This window comes from Gambusia affinis, linkage group LG04, assembly GCF_019740435.1.
Source record: "Gambusia affinis linkage group LG04, SWU_Gaff_1.0, whole genome shotgun sequence".
NCBI classification, from domain to species: Eukaryota; Metazoa; Chordata; class Actinopteri; order Cyprinodontiformes; family Poeciliidae; genus Gambusia; species Gambusia affinis.
This window is the reverse complement of record NC_057871.1, coordinates 14,914,517-14,938,506: the sequence shown is the minus strand read 5'-3', so window position 1 is coordinate 14,938,506 and position 23,990 is coordinate 14,914,517. Positions and strand designations below refer to the sequence as shown.

The window sequence follows — 23,990 nt, the reverse complement described above, 5'->3', positions numbered from 1 at the left end:
TTTTTCCAAAACACGATTAAGCACTACGTCTATTCCACAAACTCAGAAAAAACTCAATGACGTTTGCGTTTACAACAATGTAAAAATACATATTAAAATACATTTTTAAAAACCCATCTTTTTTGCAAGTTATTCCTATTGCTAACAATTCTTTTATGCCTTAATATCTCACAGCTTACACTGAAGGCTGCATCGTAAATATAATCACATACTCATTAGAAGATTAAACATACACACATGAAGCAGTTGCCAAGAAAAAGAAACATCTGCGAGAATCGCAGGTTGACTAGCATCACATGCAGTACGTTACCTTCGTCTCGGTTGTGATTGGTCAATCACGGCTCACGTTATATTATTCCGGATATTCTATTGGACAGACCTGCTGTCCGTGAAGTGCTGGCAAAAAATAGTTGGGATGGACTTAGAGGCTCTCAGCATCTGGACCAAACCATGAACGTTTTGCTTAATTCAGCGGTTTTTATTGAAAAATAAAGAGGCGGAAAAGCAGCGCTCACCATGGTACGTACACTTTGACTTCTCTCTTCTATCTGAATGCTAAGAAAATTAGGTTTTCACCTAGTAGTCCAACCTATTAGCGTTTGACATTTCCTGTTGGGAGAACAGCGGTTACAAGCTACAATAACTGAATAACATTGTAGTGCTATCCTAAACAGGTGGATACAATATGCACATATTTTACCAGCAGATATCCTGCATGCATAAGCTATATATAGACATACCTAGATGTTAGGAACTAATTACATGGAATAATATTGACGTTGATCCTATTTTCCCTTTGTTTCTAGTACGGGTTTGTGAATCACGCCCTGGAGCTTCTGGTTTTACGGAATTACGGCCCAGAAGTATGGGAAGACATCAAGTGAGTTGTATATGTGCTGCTTTCAGATGATTTTTCCGTGTAAAGCAGGCTCAGAATCACTGAATTACTACAGAGTGCCTTCATATTTGCTTGTTAGTTAACGCCGTAACAACAGTAAGTCTTTCAAATGGCTTATTAGAGAGAAAATTAAAATAGATTTCAAATGATAGAAATGATCTGTTCTGTGTTGGTTTAGAAATATAAAGTAATGTCATTTTAAAATGGAATTTATAAGAGATAATCTTTAACCTTTTTTAAACATTTTGAGAAATTTTCAGTATATGTCCTTTGATAAATGTTCTACTTTTTGAGTTAAATAACGACCACTTAATTGACAATAGAACTCTCTTTTTAATATTATTTTATTTGAAGTTTCATATGAATCATCCATACATCCATTATGTTTTTAATAACAGTACTGCAAGGTACACTTATATAGTTCAAGTTTGCATGAATCCCATTACACATACGTATTTGTATATGAGTAAACATATGATCTGAACATTTAGGTCAGAAACAAATGACTAAAAGGTTAAACCAACACACAACAAGAAGACAGAAAGACAGGAAAAAGATAATAAAAAGGCTTTCAAACACATACAATAGATTACAATTCCACATTGCTGAGACCAGCAATGTTCTTTAATCTTTCAGGGCTCCTTTTACACTGCAAAACCAAAGACTTTTGGTTTTATAAATTTATTTTGGTATTTACCCATATCTGTCTTTAAAAAGGAGAATTAAAAAACTAACTAAATAAGTTACAATTTTATTTTAGAACTGACTTTTAGTCACTTAATTCTATCGTTTAAGTGAAATAAAAATAAAATATGTTCTAAATATTACATCAATTATTAAACCTTAATTTTTGGATCTTTTTGATTTGCTGTTTGTTGATCATACAAGAAGGATGGAGACAATTTTAACACTGCTAAAATGACTGCCTTGTGTCTCTCTGCATGGAGTTTGCATGTTTTCCCCAAGCATGTGTAGGTTGGCTCCTGGTACTCCAGCTTCCTCTCACAGGCTAAAAATATTAATGACAGGTTAACTGGTCTAATGATTTTCTGTAAATTCTGTCAGTTAAATATAGTCCTCTGGTAATACACTTTTAGTGAGTCTCAAATCATTAAGGAAAATCATTTCTTCTTACCTAAGAACAATATTCATCCAGTGGTGGAGTAGAATAGATAAGGGAATAGATTTTACTCTGATACCGATCTATACATTTGTTATTTGAAAAGACAACAATTTTAGATCAGGATACATTGTTTTTTCTGTTTGTTTATTTAAAATTTCCCTGCCTTTCAATGCATATAACATTAGAAATAATGCTTTCAAATTCTTTTTATTTGTCATTTAAAATTATTTAAATTATTTTTATCATACGCCTGTTATCTGGATCAGATTATGGGGTAAAATCCAACTTAGAAAGAAAATGACTGAGAGATGTCTGTGATGCTCTGCTGACTTAATTAATGCTTGACTGCATCAATTATTAGGATGGATATCCTGATAAAACAGGAGAAACTGAACATATATGGGTAGCAGCTGAGAATATTGTACTGCTGGTGTTAAGATGCTAATTAAGTAATCTTTATTACTTAAGTAATCCTTATTACTTAATTAGCAATAAAAAAACCTTTCTGTTTTTACATCAAATATAAATATAGTTATCATTATTTGGAATGCAAGCTGTTGAACAATTTAACCCCTTAACTATTGCCTTCAAAATGTTTCCATGTAAGTCAAGTGATTTAGGTATTGCTGGACTTTCGTCTGAGCTGCATGTTGCAAACCTCATAAGTTGTGCTGCATGTAAAGAAGGGAATTTCTGCGTGATTACTGTAACAACTAAATATAACAGTAACATTTTTCAGCGTGTTGAAAAACTTGGCTCAGACTAGGTTTTTTTTTTTTTTTTTATCTGACTAAACTCAACTTGACCCATCCTAAAATAGAAGGTAATGGAAAGGAGAGCAGCAGCTGCCTTGTGTAAATGTTTTTAAAGTAGTCTGCCAGCACATAAAAACTAATGTGCATGGATGTGTGCGATGTCTGCAGATGGGATTCACTTTTAGCTAAAGCGCAGCTTATAAGAGTTTGCTCTTCTTCTTTCAATGTTATCACAAGCTGACCAAAGCAAGACTGAATTCTTGTTTCCTTTGCAAAACATTTCAAGGTCTGGTATGTTTTTGCAGCTGCAGCACATTCTGATAAGACTGCGGTTGCTCGTCAGGTCTGTAAATCACTTGGCTTCCCTTGTTGTAGCTAAACACTACCACTGATTTTCAAAAGAAATTAGAAAAAAAAACATTTTAATTACACAATAATGTTAGTTAAGACCTTACAGACCAGATTTTCCAACAGATGCCAAATATTTTTGCTATTTCGCCATTCTATTAACAGTAAAATAAAGTCAAAGCTGATTGTTGAGACGTTTTCCTGTAACGGTGTTTCTGTGTTTGCAGGAGGGAAGCTCAGCTTGACATTGAGGGTCAGTTTCTTGTTCGAATCATATACGAGGACGCTAAAACGTACGATCTTGTTGCAGCTGCAAGTAAAGTTCTGAGTAAGTGACTGCACATTTTGTAATTGCTGGAAAGTGACTAAAAGGGGAATGAAAAAGAAAAGGAAATAATTCATAACGTGCAGACTGAATCACGTGGTCAGGCATGAGTATGTTTTCATCTTGTTTTTCAGAGGTCGATGCAGGAGAAATCTTGCAGATGTTTGGAAAGATGTTTTTTGAATTTTGCCAGGAGTCAGGCTATGACACCATACTGCGTGTGCTGGGCTCAAATGTTCGAGAGTTCCTGCAGGTAGGCTCTTGCAGTAGAGAGACGATGGAAAACCTTTTACGTTTTTGACTTGCAACAAAAACTGTGAGACCTGTATGCTTAAAATAATACGGTCTTAGTGTGAAAAGCATTCTCTGTGGTTTGGTGATGCTTTATCATCAGAGTAAAGGTAGTGAAAGGCTTTACAGGTGCAACACAACCACACATGTAAATGCCACTTAGAAAGGCCTGACCTGAGCATTTACCCAGAAGCTTTGGACTGTAAAGCAGCAGCAGTATCTCATGGAGCGATTCCTACATCATAGCCTCCACCTTTAAAGTACAATGTTGCTCTTCACAAAAAAATAAAGATTAGTCTTCCTTGCAACCAGAAATAATTAAACAAAAAACTCTGCAGTTGATACTAAGTTTTGATTTTTAGTTCAAATTTTCAGCAGTGCCGAATAGGGAGAAATTAAGGTGACTTACAGATCCTTCCAAATTCATTGGCATTTCTGCTGGATCTGTATGGAAACAAAAATCCAACCCAGATATTTTTTTTACAACAAGGGCAAAAATAATTTTGTTAATTTTTTTTTTTTTTTTTTTTTTTTTTTTACGAAATGACTTAAAAGACCTTTTAAATTTGCAACTATGAAGAGTTAAGATGTTCCTTTTGTGGGGTTTTTAACTGTATTTTCTGTATTTTGTAACCACAAAACAACAACACGTGCAAACATCTCGCTCACTGGGAGCGGCTTCATGCTGTGAGCCACTAACTGCACAGCAGTTACTGTGAGGCAGAAATGCCGCAGCTGCACAGCAATGAAGGGGAAACAGTTTCCAAGTAATAAAGTCTTTGTTTCATGTCAGCAGCAACCTGACAAATATTTGACAAATAGGTGAATATATGTGTTTTGCTGGAGATTATATCACAAATGGTTAAATTGATGAAAGAAACAACAAAAAAAAATTCAGAGCAATGCAAGGTCATCATTTTGATGCAAGGGTGTTTTATTCTGTTAAAGAACAGCTCCTTTTCTGCTCCACTATGCAGGATGTCCTCTGCGGTTCAGTCATAAATAATAAACAAGGTTTATACTATCAAAACCTCCTGTTGATTACAATTTTCTGTCACAGCCTGGTGGAGGGAGTGTAGCACATTCCTTAATGTTGTTATGTGAAATTCTCCTGCTTAAATACAGCATTTTGTGTTTTCTGCATTTAAGATAAAACCCGTGTCATAATTGTTTACCCAGGTTTTCCTGCATATTAAAATGGGAAAATTAATTCTCTTATTGTGACAAAATAAAAAATCACAAATTATGATCAGACTGAATTTGAATATTGTCTTTGTTCAAAGTAAAAACCATCTTTCCACAAAAACTATATATTTCCTGGCCATCTGCACTAGAAAAGCTACGTGGTGAGCTGAAGAGAACAGAGCCAAAGAGAGGCCGAAGAACTCAAACAGATACTCCATAAGGAATTGTAAACAGAAAAAAAACCCTGTAAACCATTACTTCCCTCTAGTTTACTGGGTTTATTTGTGGAAATGTTAAACTTTTCATCTGAATTTGCAGAACCTGGATGCCCTACACGACCACCTGGGCACCATTTACCCCGGAATGAGGGCCCCGTCGTTTCGCTGCACCGACGCAGAGAAGGGAAACAACCTGATCCTTCACTACTACTCAGAGAGAGAAGGATTGCAGGATATTGTGATTGGCATCATTAAAACAGTCGCTCAACAAATCCATGGCACAGAGATAGAGATGAAGGTCAGCATTGTTATTTTCCTGCGCTGGTGAAAGACACCACGCTAATGGTCCAGTCTGCTGTTGCTGCTGCTGATCATGATGATAAATGAAGCTGACCCTTCTGATTTATGGCTACAATGTTCAATAAGGCTTTGAAGTATCTGTGGGGCTTTGTATAAGAATATGACAATTTATGACTCCGAATATAATTGAAGAGGATCTGATGTAGCGATTAAACAGAAGACCCCCTTAAATACTCAAACGGAAACACTGTGATAAATGCAGCTCAGTTTTTGGCTAATGCCAGTGAGTCAGAGGATATTTTTAGATCTAAGTTATAGAGTCACAGGCAAGAGACTGGCTGCCTTCTCAGGGTTTTTTTTTCTTTTCCTCTCTCTAGTTTAACTTTGTCTAACTTTTACTGCACATAAAACAGATTTAGACTGGCTAATTGGATATTGACTAAGAAGAATAAGCCCCTGTCATCCATAATGTCTCAACTAGGTGGTATTGGTATTTTTAATTGTATTTCAACATTCACCCGACAGTTCCCATTCATCCAGTCACAGAAGCTTGACGTTTTCTTTTTTCCTTCTCAGACATCCAGTGAGCTTGCATGGATATTTCTCCTTATTACAACAGTGACATTATCTCCCAGACCTAATCATGTTGGGCGGACAAGATAATATTTTTTTCAACCGTTGTGTGCGCTGTGAAAGAACAGAAAATGGCAGACGCTCCAAATGTGACACCCAATTTTCTGAAAATATTAGCCACCGTTGCTGTGGAAACAGGGTGCAGAGACTGCAGCTCGACGTCAGTACGGCTTATGCTCATAAACCCACAGAAATGCCATTTATTGCCCTCCTGATTCAATATGGAAGACATGAAATTAATGATTCCCTCATTTAGTTTTTGTAAGGAGCAATGTGCGTGGTTAGGATATATTTTAGTTTTTTATTGTAATACTGGTATACTTCATTTACTTTTTATGCACCCTGATCCCCCATATTTTACATTCTTTCAACCTTTTTAATTTGGTCAGTTTAGTTGTGTAGCAACACCTGTCTTTAACTCCTACAGTCAAAGCCAAAATTATTAATACACTTGACATTTCTAAAATAATTTTTCTCTAACCAAGAGTACATATAATAGGCTAATAAGGCTGAAGAGGTCACAAGGGTTAAAGTGGTGTTGTAGATCCTTCTTTAAGTGACGGATGCTCTTTTTGCAGGTGATCCAACCAAAGAGTGAGGAGTGTGACCACATCAAGTTTCTGATTGAGGAGAAGGACTCTGAGGAGGAGGCGTTCTATGAAGATCTCGACGGTTTTGAGGAGAACGGCACACAGGAGACTCGGATCAGCCCGTACACGTTCTGCAAGGCCTTTCCGTTTCACCTCATGTTTGATAAAGACCTGATGCTCACACAGTGTGGGAATGCCATATACAGGGTCCTGCCGCAGGTGTGCATTCATATCCAGCCACATGGCAAATGCCACTGCAAAATGTGGCATTTGATATTAAGTCAGCACCTGGTTGTTGTTTTCTTTTTAGGTCGGCACAAAAATAGTGTGATTTCTCTTTGTGTGAAGTGCAACTAACTCTAAATTGAAAATATTATATTTGTTCCTCAGCTCCAGCCTGGTGCCTGCATCCTCCCTTCTGTTTTTTCTTTGGTTCGTCCGCACATTGACTTCAGCTTTCATGGCATCCTTTCCCACATCAACACCGTGTTTGTTCTGCGAAGCAAGGTATCAGATAGGGCTCTATTTAAATCCCGCTTTTTGTTCTGAAACATGTCTATATTTTGCTTGTAAAGTCCATTGCAAAAGTATTCAACTTTTTCACATTTTGTCATTACAAATTGCGACCAAACTATATATTTTATGAGGAGTTTATGTGGTAGGTGAACAGAACAGTTTGCAATTACTTATGCAAATAAAAATCTCAAGAGTTTTGTTCAGCCCTATAGATAAAATTTAGTGCAATCAGTTGCCTGCAAAATTCTACTTGTGGATGAGAAGCATAACTGCACCTATACCCTGAACTCTCCATCTCGATAGTTTAGAATAGTGTTGACAGCATCATGTTGTGGGGATTTTGTTCTTCTTTGGGACCAGGGATACTGGTAAAAGTTGACTGGAAGATGTTTTAAGCTAAATATAGGGCAATTCTGGAAGAAAACCTGTACAAAACTGCATATAACTAATGACTGGGGGAGGAGGTCACTTCCAGCTTAATCAAGATACATGCCACACTTTTCAGATGTTTATTTTTTATTTTTAAAAAGTTAAAAAATATATATTTTTTTACTTTTTAGTTTACTTTTTGTGCTAGTTATTTTGTAGCATTTGTTTTAAAATGTAGTCAAAAGAAAAAATATTTCTTTCCAAATTTTTGATAGTGAGACTATGTTGCTGAAATAACATGAATTTATTTTAAGGCCTTTTGCAAAGCTTTAGCAGGGGAGCCACAGACTCACTGAACTTGTGACCTACTATTGTTATATTGCATAACATGCTCTTCATACTTCAAAACAAATTGTTTGTCGGTGGAACATTGCTGAGATGATGAAATAATAGAACATTTGTGAAATGAGAGGGTAAATCTCTTTCAAGTTTAACATTTTCTTTTTATTTTTTTGTTATTACTTGAGTGATAACAAAAACCTCTTCAGTCCTCCTTATCAGGAGAATGTAGATGTTCAACAGAGTTTGTCCTTAAAAGGACTGGAGTTAGAACAACTTGTTTCTGTTGATGGATCGAATGCTGGATCTTTAAAAACACCAGTAGTCTAGAAAATATTTGTTTTTATCTTTAAATTATGCACATCTAGCATAGTAGAGTTATAGTTCCAAAAATAAAGATGCTGAACTGTGCATAATGGGTCGCCTTAAATATTTATAAGGTCACTGATATTTTTAGCAACAGCATGGGGTTTAGCAGTGGGTTTCATTGAGGCCGTCAATGCAGACGACATCTATGTGAATCCCTGAAAATGTTGGAATGCAGCTCATGATAAAGGAAAATTTTCATTTTATGTGAATATTGCATACTCTGATGAAAAACAAATTACATTAAAAACTTAAGCAGTATAGAGGAAAGTGATTCAGAGATTAATAAAAATGTTTTTGTAAGACGTTCTATCAAGACAAAGATAACTGTTTAGGCTTCCAGTTCGGCTCACTGTATGTAGATTATAGTCCTTTAAAATAAACGAATAAACATAACACCAGCATTGTGATGGAGGAGCTCATCATGTTTTGTATGCATTAAAATCTGAAAGTCAAACAAAGGCTGCCAGATTTGAAGGAGATTTAGAAAAAGAACATACAGTGTAATGAAATATTCATAAGTGTGATGTATTCCTGACAGGAGGGCCTGCTTAATGTGGAGACTGTGGAGAATGAGGATGAGCTGACAGGGGTGGAGATCAGCTGTCTGAGACTGAAAGGGCAGATGATTTATTTGCCAGAGGCAGAGAACATCCTTTTCCTTTGCTCGCCCAGGTAAACCTTTTGAAAACCTCTGTTTTCACACAAGCTACAGCTGATATGTGCACTCAAACCACAGCTCTGCTTCACACACCTCTTTCTGGTGAATTATGACCTACCTGGCTAATAATATCTATAACAGTTTTGTACCTCATGTCTCAGATAGGTTTCAATCAACAGGAGGGACAGATGAACTAATGAACATAATTGCTGTTTGGAAGTCATTTATTTATTGATCTACTTGTTTTGTAGATACATCTTTATCTGCTGATGTTCGTCACATAACTGGTTTTCTTAGGAGAGTAAAACAGTGAATATAATTCTGGGTTGCCATTTTTGATTTGAAATACAGCCTTACTGGTCACAGATTATTTGCTGGATATCTGAAACGAAGAATAACAAAGCAGTTTTTGGACCCTTTTCATTTTCACTCCTCCTTTTGATCATGCTTTCTATTTTGGTAAAAAAGGTCACAAAATAATATTCTAAGACATTGTCCTGGCCCACATTGTCCTTCTCCCACTTTACCATACCTTCTCCTTATTACCTGCCTGTAGCAGAGCCTGCGGATGCAATCTCAACTACCAAGAAACAACAAAACAACAAATACATGTGCAACAACTAAAGCATAGCAAATTATTGACTTGCATCCTCTGTACAACAAAAGTCCATAATTTCTTCTAGAAAAAGTTGAACATGTTATTTATTTTCTTATTGTTTTTATTACGCTGAAGGGGGATAGCTGTCTGACCAAATGCCTGACACTTACTTTCCAAAAGTATTTGTTCATCCCTCCAAATAATTTAATTCATGTGTTGAGAACACTTTCATGTCCACAAGTGTGTAAAATCCAGCACTGAGGTTTGCAGACTGCTTCTGCAAACATGTGTAAAATAACTGGTGACTCTTAGGAGATCAGTGATTTCCGGTGTGGTAGCAATGTGGGATGCCAACTGAAACGTTCTCACTAAGTATTCAACACACCAGTATTAGTGGTGTTATATCAAAGTGGAAATTAATTGGAGCGACTGCAATCCGAAGTGGGAGGTCATGTAAAACCACAGTGCGGAGTCAGCAGTATAGTGCCTTGAGGTTGCTTTGCAGAGTCAGTAACTGGAGATCTCCAAACCTCATGTGGCCTTCAGATTAGCTCAAGAACAGAGCGTACAGAGCTTCCTTGAACAGTTTTCTACCACTCGCTGCATCCTGCCCTTTCGTTCCAATGCGCTCGTAAGTAATCACTGTTGATCAAAAACCATAAGCCTAGATAAATCAGAAGATTGGACTTAAATTCAAATTGAATAGCAAGAAGATTCCTGATATAATTACTGTATATGTTTATTTGATTGATACTTAGGGCCTAAAGTAAAATCTAGAAAAAAACGACAGTGTTGCAGAATGCAGACCAAAATAAACATCTCAATTTCATCTCAATTACAAGCTTTGAAAAAGCTAATAAACGGCTCTGTGCCAGGTGAAAACAGACCAATCTGAACTAAAAGTTCCACTTAAAGAAAGTAGATTATTGAGTAGAGGAAAGTTATGGCTCTGCTTGCTTTGAATGAAAAAGGTCTGTGTTCATGTTGCCAGATTGTTTCATGGTGCGGTTAGAAGTGGGTGGACTGAATCCCACAGAGGGAGGGAGGTCAGCCATTAATATCCTGGCTGCCTCACCTTTAACTAGAGAGTAATTGCTTGATTCTTCGACGAGGTTTAAAGTGGTGATTTAGTTTCTTAAATACTTTTGCAGTATGCATTATCTTGTCATATTTCACAGGGATACGTCTAAGCCATGCAAGCTACATTTGTCAAACATTCGTATGACAAATGTTTAAAGAAAATCATCTGTAGCTCAAAAATGTAGCTGTTTCTACAAACATGAAAACAAGAAAACACCCAGTCCACATGGAAGTGAAGAAATGTGCTGTTGCTGAAGCAGACTGTTGGTGAGAAGAGACTGTTCTGTTAAAACAGTTCATTAAACAACCCAGATTCACTGAAGGTGGTTGATTTGTTCTGACAGAGCCAAGCATGAAGGCTTCACAAAAATGCAGAAATGAGGCTAGAATACATGTGATGAAGAATAATAAGTTACACTCGCTTCCATTTAAACTTCTGAACAGTTTGATGCATTATGACCAAAAGCTTTAAAGTATTGGATTTGGATTGTCTGTGATGGACTACAACATAAAGCGGTGTGTCATAGAGAAGAGGGAGGAAAATAGTAAAATGTTTTATATTTGATGTAACCATGATTATGTTTTGACCATGCAGTTGTGGTTTTGATTGCATGTTTATGGTAGATTTCCCACTGAATGGTGAACCTTTGCCCCATTCTCAAGTCCTTTGTAGTCTTTAACAGATTTTCTTCCAGAATCTATATCTAGCTCCACATATCTGCCCATCAACTCCAACCAGCTTCCCTGACAACTGATTGAGAAAAGGATAACCACAGCATGATGCTGCCACTACAGTGTTTCATGACAGGGATTATGTGTTTCATGTCGGATTTGTGTAGCACATAATGTTTGCATATGAGCAAAAAAAAAGTTATAAGGACTATAAAAAAACATCAAAATGTCTGCACCAAATATTTTGATATAAATTTCTGTTGCAGTGAAGGTATTTGATTTTAAGTTTATGACTTTTCTTCTCTCCAGCCTTTCATAAACACAAATGCAGTTAAATGGTAAGAGAGAAAAAGTAGAGAAGAAGATGATAAGTAGGTAGATACTTGGGATAGTTCATTGTGGCCTCCTGGCATGACCATTTTGGGGAATTTGGTGACATAATTGTTGAAGGGAAGTGGTGTTCTGCGGACCTCGTCCTATCTGTCTAAACAGGCTTTCCAATGGTTTTGCTAAAAGGTGCCTGTCCAGACAAAACTAACTCACAGGATCTAAAAGCATGAACAGTTTCTATTCATCTTATCAGGGAGTCATGTCGAGCTGTCTGACCTCACTGAACAAGATCATTTATTAGGAGGCAGACAGCTCTGCCAGAATGATGACATCACTGCTCCATGATCTACAGTATTTATTTTATGCCCTCTCAGAGAAGAGTTTGTTTAAGTAGAGAAGTGCATTTGTCAGTTTATATATAAAAATACCGTAGCAGTGTTTAAGTATTTCCTCCTTTCTGTCTCGATTTGCTGCATGTCCCTGTGGTTAGTGTTATGAACCTGGACGATCTGACGAGGAGGGGGCTCTACCTGAGTGACATCCCACTACATGATGCCACGCGTGACCTGGTGCTGCTGGGGGAACAGTTTCGTGAGGAGTACAAGCTAACACAGGAGCTGGAAATTTTGACAGATCGCCTCCAGCACACACTGCGGGCCCTGGAGGATGAGAAGAAGAAGACGGACAGGTTTCCCCTTTTTTTTTTTTTTTTTACGTAAAAATGAGTTAGTTTTAACCTCGCAACCAGCATCCTCCACTTTTATTCCTTCCCCATGTACATACTTGTACAAAAGATATCAGTGGTTGTCATGGAGATTTGGTCAACCTTGAGTTTATTTGTCTCAGTCTTGTCTGAGCAGTTGTGTCCATTTGAAGCCCTTGTACTGAATTTGGGAAGCCCCCTGCTACAGTAGTACAAATTTTGCCTGCAAGTATAGCTGTTCATAGCAGACAGACAATAAAAAAAAAATAAGCAAATTAAAAGGATCTGAAAATAGAAAATTTCCCATATAAAGTATTTGTTTTTTCAAAACCATTTTTTTTTGCTGTCATTTGAATTGTATCATAACTACAATAACAAACCTATCATGATTTTTACGTTGAAGTATTGTTTTCTATTTGTTCTCTTGGGATTTTGTTTTTTTCTCGCTGAGTAAAAGCACCGAAATAAGTGTGAGATTATACTGCTTAGGTTTGAAATAAATTTGTTCTTAAGGCTTTTAACGCATTGTTAACAGAGGGACCAATAAATGTCAGCGGCACATTAAATTGCAGTTGAGTCTTTTAATAGTGGAACTATCGTGTCCACCTAATCTGAATGGCACGCAAATTAATCTAAATGTCAGTACGTTAGATCGAAATAATCTTTTTCACCAATACTACCAACAGTTACATATTTAACACTCAATGGCTCTCAGTTTTCTTATTTTTTCTGTTCTGTCCTTTTTTTATATTACAAAATAAATAAGATTAAAATCAGAAATGCTGCTCAGTAGAACATGGGTTAAACAGAAGTAAGATATTTTATAGGTGCAATTTCTCCTCTAAAATGATCACACTTATGATGATTTCTTTTTTTTGACATTTTAAGAAATTTGAAGCACCCCAGTTTAAACACTACTTCAGAGGAATGCTTGAACATTTTCCTACAGTTGGGCACATGAGATATGTCATGAAAGAAAAAGAGGGGGACAACCACTTCAGATATCAGTAAGTTAATGAACAAAGGCATAAATTTCACAGATGAACATGCCTTTGATAATAATTTGGAGTTTTTCTTTTTATAAGTGAAGCAAACTTTTGTTACTATAACTCAAAAATTGGCTGACATTGGCTTATAAACACAAGTCTGGAAATAGTGAAATGGAAAATGTGATGCAGCCGTTTGACAAAAAGCTTTTTTATTATTATTCGCACCCAGTTCAAGCGCTGTATGCAAACTATTTCTCTGTAGTGCATCATTTATAAAATTAATTACATACAGCAGCCTAGTCATTATCTCAATGCTGTGAGTCAGCCTCAAAGTCATTCCGTTGCAACATGGCTGTTAAAACAAAGTGTTAGATTGTTCATTAGTGCATGTTGTAGTGCGATGTAAAAAAGAAAAAAGAAGCTGTGCGAAGGATTCCCTTTTAAGGTCAAACCCCAAACCAGAAACAGCTGAGACACAGAAACAAACAGGCCTCAGTCTCGTAGTGCTGTCATAATGCTGCATGGCAACAGGAGCCCCTGGGGTCGGACTTTATTATGCAGGTTGATATTTACCAAAGCTAATCTTCAGGCCCTGTTAGGATTAAAACGGTTTAGAAGTTGGCCTGTCATAGCAGTATGCAGGAGCTGGATATGATCACAGCAGTGGAGCATGATGGTATTTAAGACTGTTGTGCCAATTCGCTGCCATTGGATAGCTATGGTGTTATTCTACACATGACATTATAGCATCTCTAACCACGGAATAAAGTTCTCTTAAAGTTTAAATAAGCTGCAGGTTGTTTACTACTTTAAAGGTTCTTATGTCTGTGCATCTCAATAAATCTTTGTAGGGTTAATTTATTACAGTACTAATCAGATGGCCTCGTTTTATATTGTAATTTTAGGAGCAACAGTACTGTCCGTATTAAAAGCCTCTCAGAAGAAAAGCATTAGACACAAATATGGTGGTGGTGGTTTGATGGTCTGGCATTTTACTCTGTGTGAAAACTCAGGAGAGGTTTTGACATCAAACTGAAGCTGATTTTGCTCTTCATCAGACAAAAAAAACTCAACTACAATTTTCAAATGAATTTGGAAAACGTAAAATACTTTGTCCGGTTATTGTTACGAATCACATCCCCTGATGCTACAAGTGTATTGCACCAGGAAAGTTATTTTGCTTTTAACAAGGCAGCCATGATCTAACTGTTACCATAGTAACACCACTCCGGGTTTTTTTTTTTTTTTTAGCTGAGAGCAGCTTTGCACGGTGAAGCTACCAAAAGGTAGTGGGAGAACAAAAGAGATCCTGATACAAGGATCAAGAAGCCCTGATTCCTCACCCCCCTCCATAACTGTGTCTGCTCTGAATAATGCTTTTTGCTCCTCTTCTTCTTTTCAGACTGCTCTATTCTGTTCTGCCACCATCTGTTGCCAACGAGCTGCGCCACAAGCGCCCCGTCCCGGCGAAGCGTTACGACAACGTCACCATCCTGTTCAGTGGCATTGTGGGATTCAACGCTTTCTGCAGCAAGCACGCCTCAGCTGAGGGAGCCATCAAGATAGTTAACCTGCTCAATGATGTTTACACGCGCTTCGACATCTTGACAGACTCTCGGAAGAACCCTTATGTATACAAGGTTGGAAACAAAACCGTTACCACCGCAGTTTATCAGGATTTGTGTAATCTTATTTTGGACTAAGAAAAACAGGAGGGATTAAGAAAAGGAAGCAAGAATTATTTTGAGACGACAATTTCTCTTCTGGTCCTCCGGTTATCTGCACCGGTGTGATTAATAGTAATTATACAATTTTTGCGCACACAGCTCAGCACAGATATATTTATATCTTGATTTATTTTTTTTCATGACTAACACTAACTCCTAAACACAGTGGCGTTTTACAGGGTGACTGCACGATTTTATAGACCTGGTGCAGCAGATTTACACTCCAGGCTTTCAGACAAGAATGCTCTTTGAGAAGTCAAACAGACCCCGGCACTTCCAGGGGATCGGCTTGACTACTCTGGGTCACCAAAAAGAAATAATATTTACCCGACAAACCGAATGGCTTGGCGGTCCTGGGGTATTAGCAGGACTCAAGAGAAGCCCTGAATGTCTTGTAGCTGATGCAAGTGTTTATCACGAGCTGTTTCGGTTAATTCTGACCTTAACAGAGGCTCCCTGTATAGAAAGGTGAGAATTCTGTATGAAGCGTAAGTAAAGAGATGCGCTTTAACTTCTCATGCCACATTTAAATGGGAAATGATCTTGTCTTTTACAGGTGGAAACAGTTGGTGACAAGTACATGACTGTGAGCGGTTTGCCAGAGCCTTGCACTCACCATGCCAAGTCCATCTGCCACCTCGCCCTTGATATGATGGAGATTGCAGGACAAGTCAAAGTGGATGATGAGCCAGTACAGGTGTGATAAAGAAAATAGAATATAAAAATGACATCGAAGTCTCACGGAATATGCAGCTAAGCATTCATACACCAGGCTTTACACTTTCAGAGGCAGAACCATAGAAGAATATATATTTTAAGACTCAAGAAAAAAAAAGAATGTGGAGTGACATTAGATGATATTATCTAAAATGATATTTTGAAATAATTTTAGAGAATTTGCCAAACTCCTCTACACTTACTAGTACCTGCGGGAAAAGTGTGTGAAAAGCCATAAAATAAATGGATGGTTTTATCTTCTTTATCTAGAGTGCTTACGGCTGACTACTTAGTATAGTAGACATATAATGTAGTAGATTGGCACTTTTCTTAAAACTAACAGTAGGCTGGACTCTTAGTGGGTTTTCTTTCTCTGTGAAATGGGTTTTGCGTTGGTGAAACAGTTTTGTCTGTTTTTGGCACATAATTTTATGATCGTCCGTCTGTTTTCCTTCACATATTTAATTATTTCTGCAGCTTTTTTAGCAATGCATCTGTTACGTTGGCATAGATGATACAAACGCTCTGGAGCTCTGTTTGGTTTTTCTACTGTTCATTAATTTTTGAATATCTATGCATCCAGACATATTTTTGCATTGTAATAACAGGTTGGTGGGAAACTAAAACATTTGTTTTAGTCGTGGTTATTGTAACTTTGATTGTTGAAACCTTCCACGGTAAAATAATATCTGGGTAATGAAAGCATGTTTAGTGTATGACGTGGCTCTGGCAAAAAAAGATGAGTCCGGTTTATGTAGCAGGAGCTCGCTCAAGTCATCTCATGATGCTGGCGACGAAAATAGATGCCTGTTCGTCCCAGACGCTCACAGCACATCTCTGCTTTATGGAAAACAAGCACTGAGAAGTGCCCACAGCTCTGAGGATAAATCGTAGTCTTAAAGGCAATTATCTCAAGAGAAACTGAGATCATTTCTAATTTTGTCCATGGAGCACAAATTCCTGGCAGAGTGAATCTTATATCCACCCACTAAATGTTGCACCTTTTCATTTGAAAGCTAAGAGTTGTGTGAACAGACTGAAAAGGCAAGAGAATTATAATAATTGTTTGCAAACCTAATATAACCTGAACCCTTCTTTATCTTAATGCTTTTAGTGTCTTGAGCCATTTTTTCTGAAGTTTTTCTTCTGTTTCAAAGGTTTGTTTGGCTCTAGTGGCCGTTATCTGACAGTGAATTCACAGTAAAGTTGGTTATGACTGAGGGGGAAGACATGCAAAGGTCAACAGGCTGGGACTCAAACCAGCACAACAACAACACCCTTTTTAGTTTTTCAGGGAATAAATTTGACTATAAATATTAAAAACATGTCTTCATGTTTGCAGTACTCTACAGTTTGTCCAGAAGCTGAAATTGTCCTGTTGTGTTTTTAAGCTTCGGTCAGATTATTAGGAACATATTTTGATGTCATACTTTTTATCGTTTTTGTTCAAGATCACAATTGGGATCCACACTGGGGAGGTGGTGACAGGCGTGATTGGCCAGAGGATGCCCAGATATTGCCTTTTTGGAAATACGGTCAACCTTACAAGTCGAACTGAGACGACAGGAGACAAAGGAAAGATTAATGTCTCAGAATACACTTACAGGTGAGTCTTAGTAATCCTCTGTTATTTATCTGTAGAGACCAGCCGTCTTTCAAAGTCCTACTGAACAAGCTTGAATTTTAGCAGTAGAAACAGAAAAACTGAAATCAAATATTTAAATCTACTGTATGTCTAACTGATAATAACTTAATAACTGATAATAACTTAGTTTGATGTAACATCACACAGTTTTTTAAAATCTTTTCGTTAATACATTCATCTAGCTTTAACTCTACCTTTGTGGGGGAGTTATCCCCTGAGCGGCACACAGATTATAATAATTCTATGTTGGACATAACAGACGAAGGTGTTTGTAAAACAAGAGCCAGAGATAAACACGGCGTGTGGTTGTTGACGTTGTACTCTAGGTGCTTGCAGTCTGCGGAGAACGCGGACCCCCAGTTTCATCTGGAGTACCGCGGCCCCGTCACCATGAAAGGAAAGAAGGAGCCGATGAGGGTGTGGTTTCTTTCTAGGAAGACCAACGACACAGAGCCTCCGGCAGTGAAGCCGTAAACATAAAAACACTGAACTAAACTTCAGATGAAAATGAGTGAGGGGAGCATTGAAATTAATATAGGTATAGAAATATGGATATTTTTAATACATAAGAAAAAGTGTTTCAAAGTGTATTTGAACTTGTATTCTCATCCTTCCATTCTCTCCACACACTTGACCCATTACAACCTCGCTATAAGTTTTAGAATCGTGCAGTGTCAATAAATCATATGTACATTCAAGTTATCTTAAATTTTTTATGATAAAGTATTATACACCAATAGGTGAATGATAAGCTAAACATTCAAAATTAGCCAGACAATATTAGTGTGCCAAATGTTGGTGGTATTCCCATGTGACTTGTGGTTGCCAAAAAATGTACAGTTTACATTCAGAGCATCTTATTTGCCTCATAACGATAGATAATGTTTTACATTTAGCAACGACAATGACGGTGAAAATAAGTCTAGATGTGGAAGGTTCTGTGTTTTTGTTTTCATCTGCAGTTTAGCAAGAAAACTGTAAGAAGACGATACAAGATAAAAGGTTATTTTTAAGTCACAAATAAGAAAGTGTTATTATTATGTATCTCACATAAATATTTAGGTAGCATCATCAATAAACATAAATACTAGTTTAATTTTTTTTTTTCACTTGCCTCATTATTCCTTAATGTCCCTTATTTTTTGTTTGTTGCTGTGAAATAATGCAGCTGAACAGAATCTCTCAGTATTCTACAAACAATGTCTCAGTATATATTTATGGTTTGTTTTATTTTACCTGGTATTTATTATTTTAGGCCAAAAAAAAAGTTATTTGAGAAGTAGTGATCATTTGAAACTTGAAAAATAAATACATTTTACTTTGAATTTGCTGATTAGCTTTCATCATTTTAATAAATAAAGTAAGCATTTGTGTGCTATGTATGTTGAATGCAGCTATTATTTGTATTAGTATCATTTAGATCTATTTTAACTTTCAGTACATTTAAAATATTCTTTCTGCCAGACCAAATCAGTACTTTTTCTAAAAAAAATAAATAAATAAACTGATTTGGTCTTTAAGTTCTTTGGGGCTACAAAACATGTCTTAGAAATGTATATTTCCTTATCAACTATCTGTAACTTCAGAACTTTACAAGAATAAATAGACAAGATAATTGAAAGCGTGGTCATCATTAGAACGAGGCCATTACCTGCTTTTAAACATGTAAAAGTTTTTAAAGTTCTCCATCTAGTGGATGATCTGAAAATCACATGATAGAATAGATCAATATTGCTTAGGTAGTCATGGAAATTGCTTTTAATCTTGTTGGAAAGCTCAACTTTGTCCATGTCTCAGATATCATTGACCTGAGGTGAAAATCTAGAATTGGGGCGTAATCTTCTTTCCTGATATATTCCACCAAGACCCTCACATGATGCTGCCACCACTGGACTGGTCAGTTGTTACCTGACACTTATTAGGTACTCATGACAATTACTTCATTGTCATAAAGCAATGAGTTCTCCAAGCATCGCTTTGTTATTAAATTATTAAATTACCAGAGACTGAAAAGCTGATGTGTCCCAAGTAACAGAGATTTGAAGAAGAAGGCTCTTCAGTCTGTTGGAACAAAATGTTGCTTTTAAGCACCAAATGCTGCACCTCACCACAAAGTTATGCTTTTCACCATGACGAATGGTGCTGGCATCATAATGATGTGGGGAAGCTTTTCGCAGGAATGTAAAATAAAACTGGTGGATAATTTGATTCAAAATGTCAGAAAACTACCATAAATACACAGCGAAGGCGACACAGACAATAAGGTGAATGTCTGGGAGTGGCCAAATCTAAATCCGTAATATCATGTTTATTATATGTAGTCATGCACCTTTTTGTCAGGGTAATCTAATCAGGATATATTCGATATTTCACTGTTATAAAAAAATAAATTTCAAAGTTCAGGCACATCTATGTTGGCTGGGGAGGAATTACACAATATCTGGCTGGTTTTTTGCTTGCAGGATTCTGTTGAGAAAAACTAAACCCAAGGTAAAACAAAAATGTATGTTTTTTTGTTATAATTTTACTGTATGTTGCATTATCCTGCTTTGTTATTACATTGTTTGAATATTATCATATTTAAAATTTTATGACAGATGTTGCACAGAGAGGAAGCAATAAAAGATGCAAAGTGTAACATTCTAAGGTTAATTTAATCCCATAGCTCATAAAAACAATCCCCTAATTAAACTGTAAACGATAAGAGTAAAACCTTTTCTCCTTCCCTTCCCTCCTAGAAGGACAGTAAGACGGCCTTTGACTTGTGGGGTAATTTTTAGGTGGGTTAGATAAAACGCTGGAAGAATTCTGGGTGGAAATAAACTTTTAAATACTGCAAAATAACTCTTGTCTTCTTAGTTTACGATTTTCTAAGTTAAAACTCTCTAAACAAAGTTGCAATTTATCTGTCTTCACTAGCTGCTGTATACACACAGCTATAAAATCAGTGTTGCCAAAGATCATTATTTCATTTAACCTTAGTTTACCTTTGAACCCTTGACATCTAAAATCTCTTGACATATTGCCCCCTCCTGGCAGGGCTCCAGGCACCAGGGCTGACACACTTACAAAATAAGATAATAAATGATAGAAACATCACACCAAACGAAGAATAGGCAATCATTTTATATAATGACACACATTGTAGATCAAACATTTATATTACCTTGTGCTGCATTTTATCAGACATATTAAATGTGTCCGATTGAGATAAATTCAACAAAATCCTGATCAGTAAAAGAAATTAATATGCATAGACTCATAAATCTTCAAGCACCACAGTAATTTATCTTTTTACCTGGAGATTATATGTGTATTTTTTTGTCAAAATAAGTAGACTGGATTTAGCTAAAGTAACTACATGGTGTCTTAACAATTCTTAACAATTACAGTTTTTTTCTAGAGTTCTGCAACTTTGATCACATGCTAAAGAGTTTGGGTCCTTCAAGGACATATGTCGTTTTTATACAGCCACGTTATAATTCTTTTCTACTCCAGCAAAAGTGATAGACAATTGATAAAAAACCGATACTCAGGCACAGATAAACGGCTTGTGATATGACGTGATAACGATAAGCATCCACTAGACCTAATCAAGTATGTCTCAAGCTTGACTGTTGGTTTCATCAGTCAAGGTAGAAAGGTCTTCTTTTTGATAAAAGTGCAGATATTGAAGTTTTTATGTCACAGTGAACAAAAACATAAGGAACTCCAATAAAAATTGAAGACTGACAAGCTATCGGGGACAAGATAGAAATCCCTGACAAGTGAAGAACTTTAGTCATCTCTATGTGAGGCGCAAATCTTTGTTCCTGCAACCTGTAACAGCTACGCAAATCCACTGCATAGCTGGATGTCAATGTATTTGGCCACTTTCTCCTCTTTTGTGTCTTTTCAATGAAAATGCTCTATTTCATTTGATTTGGAGTCATGAAGTTGTGTGTACATAATTCAGGCTTCCTGAATCACCAAGTACATTCCCAACTCATAGTTAAACTTCCAACAAAGGATGTGCTTTCACTGGCCTCAGCTTTTGGATTAATTTAGAGCAGGTTTTAGGATTAGTTTAGACCACATATCTGTGTAGGCTCTTGTGTGGTACAGCTTTAGATATCAACAGTCCTCCTTATCAGTAATTGTTTGATTTAGGTCAAAGACATTGAAGAAAGGGTATGACTAGCTAAACCAATGAACAAAAGAGTTATATGAAGAGCTTGGTAACTTCATCGAATAGTTTCATTAAAAAAGAGGATTAAATTCAGCCAGATTTAATGGTAGATAAAAATATATTTGCATCATTTAGTACTGTGTTTCTCAAAGGATTGTACAAACACCAGTGGTGGCACTTGAGCTGCCTTTAGCGGTACTTACAGGCAATGTTGGTATCAATTACAAAAACAAACTATTTATTATGCAAAATCAATAAATACACCAACAAAAATGTAATTTAATCTAAAACTTCTAAACAAAGCAGCACAGTGAGCAGAAGTCCTGCTGATCATTTCGAGTCCACTCCATTGTCTTTTATAGTTGAGATTTTCAAACACTGTAACAACAGGTTGTGTTCGTTTGAGGTCAAGCATATAACCAGAGGTGAATACAAATAGTTCAGTCAGTTCAGTGAATGATTTATGTTCAAGGTAGTTGATATAGCTGGACATATTCTGACTTCCTAACATGGAAATCCAAATTCTGAGCGATTCATTCTTTTCATCTTGAAAAGTAGAAATCTTCTGTGTAAAAATGACAAAGTGTGTTTAAATCACATAAATCAATCTTATTTTTTCTTATTCTAACAACAAACATAAAGTCCAAGTCGTGTTGTGCTTCTGTTTTAAAATTTTTTCCAGGGGGTCTTTTGTGGGCTCTAGTCTCCCTTAATTGAAAGTAGGTTGACAGGGAAGGGGGAAGGCATGCGGTAAATGTCGACAGGTCCAGGAATCGAACCAGCGACGGCAGCGTCAAGGACTCAGGGCCTCCAAACGTGTGTTGCGCTATCCCCTATGCCACCACAGCACGCCCCGTTTTAAAATATTTTTGAGTAGGTACGAGGAAGAGTGTTTACCAAGGTGGTTACAGAAAGTTTAAGAGCCAGTTCCATTCAGGTCCCCTTCTCAAATTTTCCCTCAATAGTCAGACACTGAACAAAAGTTTACAGCCACACCTACTGTAATTTTCCATTGATATGTGATAGTTTGCTGAACACACAGTGCCCCCACCCTATTTAAACACACACACGCACACACAAGTTCAGCAAGAAAGCCAAGCATCCAGTAATTCATTAAGTGTTTGCTGTGGATAATGCCTTGAAAAAACCTGAGCTTTAAACGGCCACATCATCACGCAGACAACGAGATAAGAGCGTACGCAGCTTAAAAGGAGCGCTGCACTCGCAGTAGGACGCTCCTTTCTGCACAGTGGCCCAGCTCGCCTCAAGCAGTCACCATGACCTTCAACGGCACCTGGAAGGTTGATCGCAATGAAAACTATGAGAAATTTATGGAACAAATGGGTGAGCTTTGTCAGACTGGAGACAACTAGTATCAGTCTGTTTAAAAACAAGCTTTTTAGTTAAAGAAGTGACCCTAATACTTACAGAAATTGATGAGGTACTTTATGGAGGACTGATAAAATTCAGCTACTTATATTCAGATGGTAAACTACTGATTACAGATTGACTAAGCCAAGTTTTGGTCCTCTAAGTTTTATTTGCAAACTGTTGATTGCATGAGCACTTTCTAGTTCATCATTTGGCTTTTGTACTCTTACTTCCACTCTACAAAGACACAAAAGGAGCACTTGTTTATAACCCAGTGAGCATGTTCAACGTGTCTGATGACAGGAGTAAGCATGGTGAAGAGGAAGCTGGCCTCTCATGACAACCTGAAGATCACCATCGAACAGACTGGAGACAAGTTTCATGTGAAGGAGAGCAGCAATTTCCGGACCATTGAAATAAACTTCACCCTGGGAGTCAACTTTGAGTACAGCTTGGCAGATGGAACAGAACTATCCGTAAGAAAAAATAGAGCCGCACCAATTTCAGCTCAAACTTTTCTGCCCAAACATCTGATATACTCGATAATTATTAAGACTACGCCTTTATACGAGATCTTTTTGGTCATGTAATAATCCACAGGGTGCCTGGAACATGGAGGGTGACACACTAAAGGGGATTTTCAACAGGAAGGACAACGGAAAACAGCTGACAACAGTCAGAACCATCCAAGGAGATGAACTTGTTCAGGTGAAGAGTTTGATTGTATGCCTCCATGCCAGTTCTAGCACTGCAGTGTCAGAACACGTGCAAAACAAGGGAGATATATTTTAAATTATATGTTGGTATGTGAGATCTAACCCAAAATTTCATATTTTTGTTTCCAAAAGAGCTACAACTACGAAGGTGTGGATGCAAAGAGGATTTTCAAGAGGAATTAGACCCATCTTCTTTACTAAACAAAGTGAATTATGAAATTATGTACAGTATTGTGTTGAACTGTCACATACATCAACATTCAAAAGTGCCAGATTTGTGATGTATTTGTATACCTGCATTAATAAAATTAGAACAGCCGGTTCTCTGTTTTTTCTCCTCTGTTCTTGCAAAAAAAA

The 23,990-nt window shown here is 37.0% G+C and overlaps 2 protein-coding genes across 3 annotated transcripts; both read left to right on the top strand.

Annotated features, from left to right (window-relative positions):
* The first annotated feature begins 380 nt into the window (after positions 1-380).
* gucy1b1 (guanylate cyclase 1 soluble subunit beta 1) lies at positions 381-18,703 on the top strand. 2 transcript variants are annotated; one of them, XM_044113969.1, is made up of 14 exons: positions 408-519; positions 807-880; positions 3,082-3,119; positions 3,352-3,452; positions 3,584-3,702; positions 5,244-5,441; positions 6,655-6,885; positions 7,057-7,173; positions 8,798-8,931; positions 12,088-12,285; positions 14,692-14,929; positions 15,573-15,713; positions 17,185-17,339; positions 17,705-18,703. In XM_044113969.1, exons 2-14 carry the CDS (start codon positions 866-868, stop codon positions 17,850-17,852), a joined length of 1,833 nt encoding a protein of 610 aa, XP_043969904.1. In that variant the 5' UTR covers positions 408-519; positions 807-865; the 3' UTR covers positions 17,853-18,703. The 2 variants fall into 2 exon arrangements, with proteins under 2 accessions (XP_043969903.1, XP_043969904.1); XM_044113968.1 differs by lacking the exon at positions 3,082-3,119 and having other exon boundaries at positions 381-519.
* A 3,015-nt stretch (positions 18,704-21,718) lies between these two features.
* On the top strand, positions 21,719-23,948 carry fabp2 (fatty acid binding protein 2, intestinal). The gene is made up of 4 exons (XM_044113965.1): positions 21,719-22,890; positions 23,221-23,393; positions 23,518-23,625; positions 23,766-23,948. The coding sequence occupies exons 1-4, from the start codon at positions 22,824-22,826 to the stop codon at positions 23,814-23,816; spliced, it is 399 nt and encodes a 132-aa protein (XP_043969900.1). The 5' UTR covers positions 21,719-22,823; the 3' UTR covers positions 23,817-23,948.
* Positions 23,949-23,990: the final 42 nt, after the last annotated feature.

What these genes read in the sequence shown, in the direction of transcription:
- gucy1b1 (XM_044113968.1), top strand. An exon ending in AGCTGCAAGTAAAGTTCTGA is followed by an intron (nt 3,453 to 3,583) that starts GTAAGTGACTGC and finishes CTTGTTTTTCAG; the next exon opens with AGGTCGATGCAGGAGAAATC. An exon ending in ATGTTCGAGAGTTCCTGCAG is followed by an intron (nt 3,703 to 5,243) that starts GTAGGCTCTTGC and finishes CTGAATTTGCAG; the next exon opens with AACCTGGATGCCCTACACGA.
- fabp2 (XM_044113965.1), top strand. Translation starts at nt 22,824, where the DNA reads ATGACCTTCAACGGCACCTGGAAGGTTGATCGCAATGAAAACTATGAG. An exon ending in GAAATTTATGGAACAAATGG is followed by an intron (nt 22,891 to 23,220) that starts GTGAGCTTTGTC and finishes GTCTGATGACAG; the next exon opens with GAGTAAGCATGGTGAAGAGG. An exon ending in AAGGAGATGAACTTGTTCAG is followed by an intron (nt 23,626 to 23,765) that starts GTGAAGAGTTTG and finishes TGTTTCCAAAAG; the next exon opens with AGCTACAACTACGAAGGTGT.